This window comes from Pinus tabuliformis, chromosome X, assembly GCF_031772625.1.
Source record: "Pinus tabuliformis cultivar Carrire ecotype Pingquan chromosome X, CPIR1, whole genome shotgun sequence".
Taxonomy (NCBI): Eukaryota; Viridiplantae; Streptophyta; class Pinopsida; order Pinales; family Pinaceae; genus Pinus; species Pinus tabuliformis.
The window spans coordinates 450195593-450205037 of NC_142308.1; the positions used below are offsets into that span (position 1 = coordinate 450195593).

General features: G+C 36.4%; 1 protein-coding gene across 2 annotated transcripts in view; it reads left to right on the plus strand.

The window, feature by feature from the left end:
• Nucleotides 1-1683, plus strand: part of EYE (conserved oligomeric Golgi complex component-related / COG complex component-like protein) — a 175614-nt gene extending 173931 nt beyond the window's left edge. For both annotated transcript variants that reach the window (XM_089446455.1, XM_089446456.1), the window contains 2 exons: nt 539-889; nt 1060-1683. In XM_089446455.1, coding sequence (XP_089302581.1) covers nt 539-889; nt 1060-1338 — 630 coding nt within the window. In that variant the 3' untranslated portion in view covers nt 1339-1683. The remainder of the gene's footprint in view (nt 1-538; nt 890-1059) is intronic.
• The last annotated feature ends 7762 nt before the right edge of the window (nt 1684-9445 follow it).

The window sequence follows — 9445 nt, forward strand, 5'->3', positions numbered from 1 at the left end:
TGGTACCAAGTATGAGGATTAGTCTTGATGTGGATGCCAGTTTGGGAAAGGACAACTACTTTGATAAACAAAAATGATATTTTGTAGAGTTTCAAATCCCTTAAATGATTGTACGAATCTTCTTTAGTGTTGGTTCATTGAGTAAGCGAGTGATGGATTATGCCGTTTGTATGTTATGAACCCAAAGAGAGAAATCATGATGACCATTTAAAGAGCTTATCTTATGATGTTACTAGTATGGCTCTTATTTTGGCATTATTTGTTTGAGTCTTGATTTGGTACACCATCTAATTGATGAACTTGTGTTTCAGTTTTCATTTTCTTTTCAATCATGAGTATTGCCTAACCGTTAGCATATTACTCTTTCATTTTCTGCAAATCCAAGTCTATTTCTTACACCATTGAAAATTTTGTTTGATTTGGAATTGCACGTGGTAGTTTATTCTTATCAACTATTATTTTACTATTTGTTCAGAATGATAGATTTCTGTTTTTCATTAGACTGGTTCATAATGATTGATTACCTTTGTCTGTGTAGGCAAGGGATCCTCGATTTCATGCTCTTCCACATACTTCTCAAAGGGTTGGAGCTTTCTCAAATGCTGTCAATGAACTTGTTTATGAGGTTCTGATATTAAAAGTTCGGCAAAGGATCAAAGATGTATCTAGAATGGCAATCTGGACGTCAGCTGAAGAAGACAATGCTTTTTCTTTACCAAGTTTTAGTGCCTACCCTCAGCCATATGTTACCAGCATTGGTGAATATCTTCTTACTTTACCTCAACAACTAGAGCCTCTTGTATTGGATGCTGGGACAACAGGATTGAATACCAATGCGGAGGCAAACACTGATGAAGCTCAATTTTTTGCAACTGAGTGGATGTTCAAGGTAGATTCAGAACTGTTTTCAAATTGCAATGATTAGCTGTTGAGTAATTTTAGATTTATACTGTTTGCAAATTGCAATGATTAGCTGTTGAGTAATTTTAGATTTATCTAGTGTCATGGATTTTCTCTTCCCTTTCTCTGCCTTCTGATGTAAAAGTGACTGCAAAATAGGTTGCAGAAGGTGCCACAGCCCTTTACATTGAACAATTGCGAGGTATTCAGTCATTAAGTGATCACGGAGCTCAACAACTATCAGTAGATATTGAATATCTCTGTAATGTACTATCTGCTCTTTCAATGCCAATTCCTCCAGTTTTGGCTACTTTTCAGAACTGTCTCGCTACTTCTAGAGAGGAGCTTCGAGAACTTGTGAAATCAGATGCAGTGGGTCAACTTGACTTACCAACTGCCCGACTTATCTGTAAAATTCGTCATGTAACATTGGATTAATGTAATCAGTCTTATTGGCCAAGAGCATATCTTGCAGTTTGTGTTACCGAATTCATCACACTAGGTCAGAATGCTCAACGATCAGTTATAGAACGTATGGAGATGAAGTTTCTGGACTTCAAGGAAAGTAGATTTGATGTAGCATATGAAGCTCTGAGTGGAAGGGCACCTTGGTAGAGGCAATATATGCTCTATCAATTAACTAGGGTTCTGCAGTACTCTTCAAGTTTCATTGCTCCTTTATGGCATTGGAGGTAATGACACTACGAATTTTCACATTTGTCCTGTAAAACATTGGATCCATTTTTGATTACCAGATTGAAGGTTATTGTCTATTTATATTCAGTTTTTGTGCCATATGTATGAAATAAAATTAATATTAACTGGCTCATTTTTAAATGAATTTAATAAATATTTATGTTGAGTGGTTCTTTTTCATTCTCTAAGATGTGAAAATTCTTGTTAGATAAATATGTGATAGCACATATCTTTGCAAATGTTACGAGTTGGCTACATTTGATCCAATTGCAACAAAGAGTAGGCTATGCAGAAAACAGATATTTCTAGAAGATTGCATCGTCTGTGCACTAGACATGAAATGAATGCTAAGCTGAGCTTCAGTGGGATAGGATTGACATGATGTTATTATGTGACAGCTATATTTTGAAAGCCTAAAAACTGTAATTCCAGATCCCACATTTCAAGAATGTGTTCTCAGATCTCAACCTATGTTTAAAACACACGGTCGCATGCCACAAATTCTCATACCATTCAGAGATATGCTACCCTTGATTGTATCATTTAAGGTCATAGCTAAATTCCGAATTATGAAAAATTGCTGCACCGGTAATAAAATTTCCGAATGCGATTGAAATGAACTAGTTATCCATTCATACATTCAAATGCTTACCATTAACTCGATTTTCAATATGAATTACAAGGAGAGATGGGCATGCCTGCCAATAAATTGTTAGTTTTATCACTCGTTCTGCCCATTGAGATGACTTTTTCTCAACTCTTCGAAATCAAATTTCCCAGTATGAAGTCTGATTAGGCAGCCTTGCAGCTCCTTATCTGGTTGTGAAGTTGTTCTCAATATGATATCTGCATCGATTTTTGATGGGCTAAAGGAGGACCACTTATCATGTACCCAAGTAATTGATATATGTTATCTATATTATAAACATTAAGTAATTATATCTGTAGTGTCTGGTATTATAAACCTCAACTCTTCTCCTTGGAGAGGTAAAGGCGAGGAAATAATTATTCTCACCGCAATCTGATCACAATCTGATCTGACTAGTTGGGTCTCAACTATTTGCTTCTGGTCGACAAGCAAATTAGAGAAATCTAGTAACAGATCGCATCCTTGATAATGAACATGGATAGTGGGGGAATGGTTGTCTCTGTTTGGTAGGATCACGACTTTTTCTGTTTATGTATATAAATATTCTCTTCTGTTTTTCCAAAAGTAGGAAGAAGTTTACAATATTCAGGGTTATTGGCCTAGTTTTTGTGTGTGTGGATATAATCTAAAGACCCTAAATTGCAACGGAACATCGTTCTATGTAAACAAAATCTGCCCTCTCTTGAAATAATTTGTTGGCTGGTGATCTGCATCCACTCCTGCCAGATAATGATATTTCTGAATATCAGGCCATTAAATTCTGTTTGTTTGTTTGCTTAAACGATCTCCTTGACCTATTTTATTTTATTCTATTTTATTTTGCCTCCTTTAATAAGTTATGAATGTCAAATATGTTCCCCTTCTGATGATTATTGTTGGAAACTACTTGTCCCTTTTGCATGGAGTTCTAGATTAACTGAACTAACAATCAAATTATAATTGTAACGCACTACATGAAAAATGTATTTCTACATGAAAAATATAGTTTTAGAGGACTTACAGTGTTTATAGTGATGATTTAGGGTCAAATACATAGGTGAGTGTTTGAAACACTGAGGGAGGGGAATCAATATTTCATAGCAATTAACACTCTTTTTTGTTTTGTTTTTTGTTTTTTGTTTTTGTTTTTTTCTCAGGGCATTGGTTAATCTTCAGTTATTATTATTGTTCTTTTTCAGATGATCATAAACAATAATCAACAATAGACAACACCAGACAACAATGTAGAAAGATAAAACAAAGGACAAATTTTTATGTGGAAAGCCCCATCCGGGACAAAAATCACCGAAAACTTCTTTAGTAATTGTCTTCTCCTTGTTAAAAGAAAATTGATTACATCAAGATTTCAGCTATAACCGGGGGAGGTGTCAAGCCCCTAATTCACAGGCTACAACCTGTCAGACGCTACTAGGCCCTAATATCTTGTTGCAATCAGAAAGACGCCCAACGCCTTGTAGATCAGATCACAACTTGATGAGTGCCCTAGCACTCTGTTTAGCAGCTGCTATTGGAAATGATGCTTCACTGCCTTGTTAGTTTATCAACCATAACTGAATGTATGCCACAACAACCTATGCAAGCCACAACTTGCCCTAACACCACCTTGTCGCCCTGAAGTGTTCTCAGGCCACAACGTGAAGGTGACTCCAATCACCCCAGAGTTGGTAGATCACGTTTCACAAATTTCACAATGGATCCCCTATTCTCTGGGATAGTTGTAAGAAAGATGTAGAATAAATGTCGAATTCTGGTAGCTGTTGATCACTGTTCCCACGAAATGATCATTGCACAATGCTACACATCAAGCTATCATTGTTCAATTGTACATCATTGTCACTGCACATTGTATATCAATGCCACTACAAATCACTGCACAACTGTTGACTATCACTGCATGTCATTGCCCATGAATGAATAGTCATCAATGCACAACCACTGTCACTGCACACAGATCAACGCACACAGATCACTGCACATCTGCTCACTGCCACTGCACGCCACTGCACTGAGATGCTCACGAATGAATAAGCATCAAGACTTAATATATCATGTTGCCACATTCTATTAAGTTGCACACGATGCTGCAACCATCTGGCACTACTACCAAATGATGGCACAAACCAAGGTGCCTTAGGTCATCCCTATGACCTGCCTCTAATACTCTCAAATTTTGCCCTCAGAGAACTACCAACATATGTGTAAACACTGTTGTTTAGCTGATCAAACCCTATTGTACATCTTTACGTCAGTTTGTACCACTGGATGATATTGCCTTCAACAACTTGCTACCATGGAAAGTCATGTCATTATGATAGTACACCCTCTAGGTCATTACTACAAATCCCTAGGTCATCACAAACTCATCTCAATCACAAGTCTATGCCAAGTATTATTGCTAGGTCAAGTCAAAAATCAAAGTGTCAGCCCCATATGTTAGAACTTAGGTTTATGTGTTATGTTTATATGTCATATCTAGGTGTCATGATATTTAATCAAATCATGTTCACATGTCAAGTTATTGCCAATCAACTTATGTTATGTCACTGTACAATATGTCAAGCTGTCAAGTCAATAGTAATGCATCACTGTCATATAATGTCACATTTAAGTAAAGTCAATGTCAAGGCACTCATCATAGAATGCTCACTATGTCAATCAATGTGCTAAATCAAGGTTCATATCACTTGCTGTTATCTATACCCAGAAATTACTTTTACAACACATAAGGTCATTACTTGAAGTCACAGTTTTCTTGTGTAAAGTTCAAGATGTATGTTGCTCACATTACTTGTCAAAGCAGTCAAGGTCATGTAATTGTCAAGTTCAGATTCAAGATATTTTGTATTAATGTCAGTGTCAAGTCACTAATAGGTACAAGACTTCTATCAGGTGACTGCATACTCTTATATTTAAACACATGTTAACAATCAAGTTGTTAGTTGTTTCACTAATGGATCAAGTTAAGGTCAATTTTACTAGTTGTCCCATTACATTTCTTGTCAATTCTGTAACAGTCAAAGTCAAACACATGCTTATACACTGTGTCACTGTTTATTAAGTCAATGTTCAAGATATGAAGCCCTAGGTGACAACCCTGTGCCCTAGAGAGATTTTTTCAAAGAAAGACCTTAGACAAGAGGCCTTAACAGACGTCCATTGTAAGAAGAGGCCTTCAGTCAGTTTGTAGAGGCACTTAGAAAAGAGGTTGAGGCTTACCAAGCCCTTAAACTCACAAAAGGTTCGTGAGAAATCCATAGATTTGAGCCTCAAAGGTTACCCTAGCCAGAGGCTTAACACATGTTCAATGCAAGAAAATGGCTGCAACCTAGCCCTATACTCAACGAATGCACAAATCATCAAATAGTCAACAAAATGGAAACATACCTTGAAGGATGAGTGGAGGATGGATACTTGGAGTGTAATCAACAAAATTTAGCCAAGACTTTCACTGCCCTAGATATTTCACTGTCCTATTACAAGTGGCCGAAAATTTGTCCTTTTTAGATTCACAAAATTTTTAGAGATAAGCATGTTGATATGTCATGTGATCTATGATGATTAAGGTCTATCCTTTTCATAGTGTTTTAGTGGGGCTTCTAATGTAGTCGTTGGAGGATACTTAGGCACAAAACATTAGAGGGTTTTAAGGTAGACGTTAGAGGGCTTTAATTATTAAAAAATGATTTTGTAAGCCTTGCCGCTGCCATTAAAAGGGACACTCCTTATGAGTGAAGGTAGTTTGATGCCATTTCTTAATATAATTGTTATTTTCAAACCTTAAGTTAGATGTTTAATAAATTTAATTTAATTTAGTAATTGTTAATAACTTGTTTAGTTGTTTATCAAACTCTAAGTAATTGTACACTAGCTCTTTTTGGTGTGTTTGATAGGTGACACATGAGTGTATTAAGTCAATGATTGATTTATTGTTTTTGATTTTTGAAGTTATGTAACTTATACAAGGTTTTATTATGGTGAGAATCCCTGTCATATATTGACACCCATTGGTGAATAAGGTCTCATGTCTCTACCCCCTGGGGTTTTAGCCCACAAAATTGGGTTTCAAATTTAAACTCAATTTTCTCTCAAACCAGAAGGAACCACGAGGCGTATCACATATCAACAGAAACATCTATTCGAGGAGAATCTAATGACCTAGATCTTCAACACAAAATCAATGGTTTGACCCTTCAAAAACCCTCGACAAGGTCAGGGTACATCCTCAGTCTAGGGAACCCGGACCCTAGGACTTGGGTTTTCAACCATCTAATAGTAGAATTGCCATCTTTATGTAATGTGACAATTACCAAGAAGTGTTTATTAACCATTTGACATCAATGAATGGAGCTTTTAGTCAAAGTCATACCCAGTCAACTCCATGGTTTGACATCAATGACAACACCATCCAAAAATATGCCCCTTTGTGATTGATGGTTACACACGTACTCCTCTTGCGAGTACAACTCTCCCTGCCTTCATGCTTCACCTCCTTCTCGAGATTTCAATCTACTTCTCAGGTTTTTCTCTCCCCCTTTGACATCAATGGCAAAGGGTTACTCCCCCTGACAAGTTGTCAACTTCACGTGGACTTGTTATCTCCTTGTGCTCCTCCTAATGAGAAGCCTCTTGTAATAGTCTATCAATGATGATCCCTATGGACATCTGCCCTGAAGATAAGATTTCCTTTTTGAGGCTGTAATCCTTCAACTGTTTTGATTCCCGTGAACCTGTTATGAAACTGCCATCTTGTTCAAAATATCTATCTGTCAATCGCAGAATTGTGCCATATAATGTTGCATAGACTCCCCCTCTACAAACTTCAAGGAGTCAACAAGCCAGATTGTTCAAAATAGCGTGTCACCTAATGTGCCATCTTGACTCGTGTCATTAACCAAAACAATTGTTGATTCCTTACGACCTGTTACGAACCTTGAAATCATAATTGCTGAGACCTTCTTGCCTTCCTGCTTTTCTTGCTCATCCTATACCTGTTCGTCCTATACCTGTTTTCTTTTCCAGACCTTGTCCCTGCAATCTCGATCCATGTGCCCATAGTTATGACACTTGAGGCATTCAATGTTGTCCATAGGTGATTCCATCTGATATATGCAATCATGAGCGCTATGGCCATAGTTATTGCATTTGAAACATTCAATATTTGGCCCATCTAGCACAGATTCTCTTCTGACAAAATCATCATGGAAACTGTTTTGTGATCTTGCAATCATGCTTCTAGGGTTTTGCAGATAATGATTGCCTGTCAAAAACTTTACAATCCCTAGCCCTATGTCCATAGTTAGCACATAAAAAGCAATAACCATCAAATGAATGTGTGTATCTGGATAATTCATTCGGAGGCTGTGGTCCTTGATAATTGTACTTGTAAACACCTTTACAATCCTTGGCCATATGTCCAAAGTTAGCACAAAAAAAACAATAACCATTAAATAAATGAACATATCTGGAAGATTTTTCATTCTTCTTTGAAGGCGGTGCTGTAACCCGTTGTCGTCTTGTGTCCTTGACTGCTTTGGCATCATTCTTCAGAGTTACAATTTACTTTTTTCTTCTTTGGTTAAGTTGTCTTCGTCTTCTCAATTTCACTGTGTGAACATGTAGAGCTTGTACCTTCATCAATTGGAGCCTTACTTGTTCTTTTTTCAAATTCTTTATTTGTCTCATCCATAACTTGTAAATGGTCCTTTTCTTTGAGCTTGTTGATCTCATTAAGCGCGGCATCAAGTTCCTCTTGCTGTTGAGCAAGATCTTCTTGAAACCATCCTTTCAAGATCTCCCTTCTTTTTTCTGCATCCTCAACCTGTAGCTTGAGAAGAGTGGTCTTCTCTACTTCTCTGTTGAGAACTTGTATCTGTTCCTTCTGCTTCTCATTTTCAACCTTGAGCCTACTTATTTCTGCTGAAGATGTTTCTAATTCCTTTTGATTTTGGTCAACTACGGATATGTATCTTTGATTCCTTTCAATTTCTGCTTCCTGCATCTGTTGTTTGAGCTTGTTAATCTCTATAAAGGATGTGTGGAGTTCTTGTTGCTTCTGTTGGACTTCTCTCTTGAGGTCTTGTGTCTCTGTATTTTTGACTTCTTCCAATTGTACTCGAAGACTGCTAATGATCTTCCCTGATTCTTCATTTTTCTTGTTGAGTTCTTTTGTTGTTTCCAATTCTGCTTCCAGAAGTCTTGCCCTTTCCTTTTGGATTTTGAGTTATTTTATTACCTTGATCACTTAATTTTGAAACTTTGTCTTACTGCTTTCTCCAATTTATGCATCATAATCAAAAGGATTTGAATTTTCAATAACATCTTGACCTAATTGCTTTGTTGAATAAAGATTATGAAGCTTTTCCCAAAGAGCTTTAGCTGTTGAACATTGACCAACTTTTGTTTTCACAGAATTTGAAAAAACATTCAAAATTACATTCATGGCCTTTGAATTGTACCTTTTAGCTTTGTTGGTAGATATGTCTCCAGAAACAACTGATTCTCATACTCCTTGTGCCAACAAATGTACTTCCATCCTTGATTCCCATATCCAGTAATTATCTGCATCAAAATTAGGGGTTGGTACACAATACTCACTTTCTTCAGATTTTGTTGTACCTATACCTTCCTTTGAAATCCTTGCAACCTGCTTCTTTGACTTTCCCATCTCTATGCTCTGAAAAACTGCCTTCCAGGGATTAAGCTGTTACTGAAGGAACCAAGCTTTGATACCAATTGTTGGAAATATTGAGAGGGGTGAACCAATATTTCTTAGCAATTAACGTTTTTTTAATTAATTAATTAATTAATTTATTATTATTATTATTTTATTATTATTTTTTATTTTTTATTATTTATTTATTTATTTATTTATTTTTTTTTTTTTTTTTTCAGAGCATTGGTTAATCTTTAGTTATTATTATTGTTCTTCTTCAGATGATCATAAAAAATAATCAATAGTACACAACATCATATAACGATGCAGAAAGATAAAACAGAGGACCCAATTTTTTAGGTGGAAAACCCCCTACGAGTAAAAAACCAACGAACACTTCTTTAGTAATTGTCTTCTCCCTGTTAAAAAAAAATTGATTATGTGAAGATTTCAGCTATGATCGAGGGAGGTGTCAACCCTCTAATTCACAGGCTACAACTTGTTGGACACTACTAAACCCTAATATACTGTTGCAACCAGAAGGATGC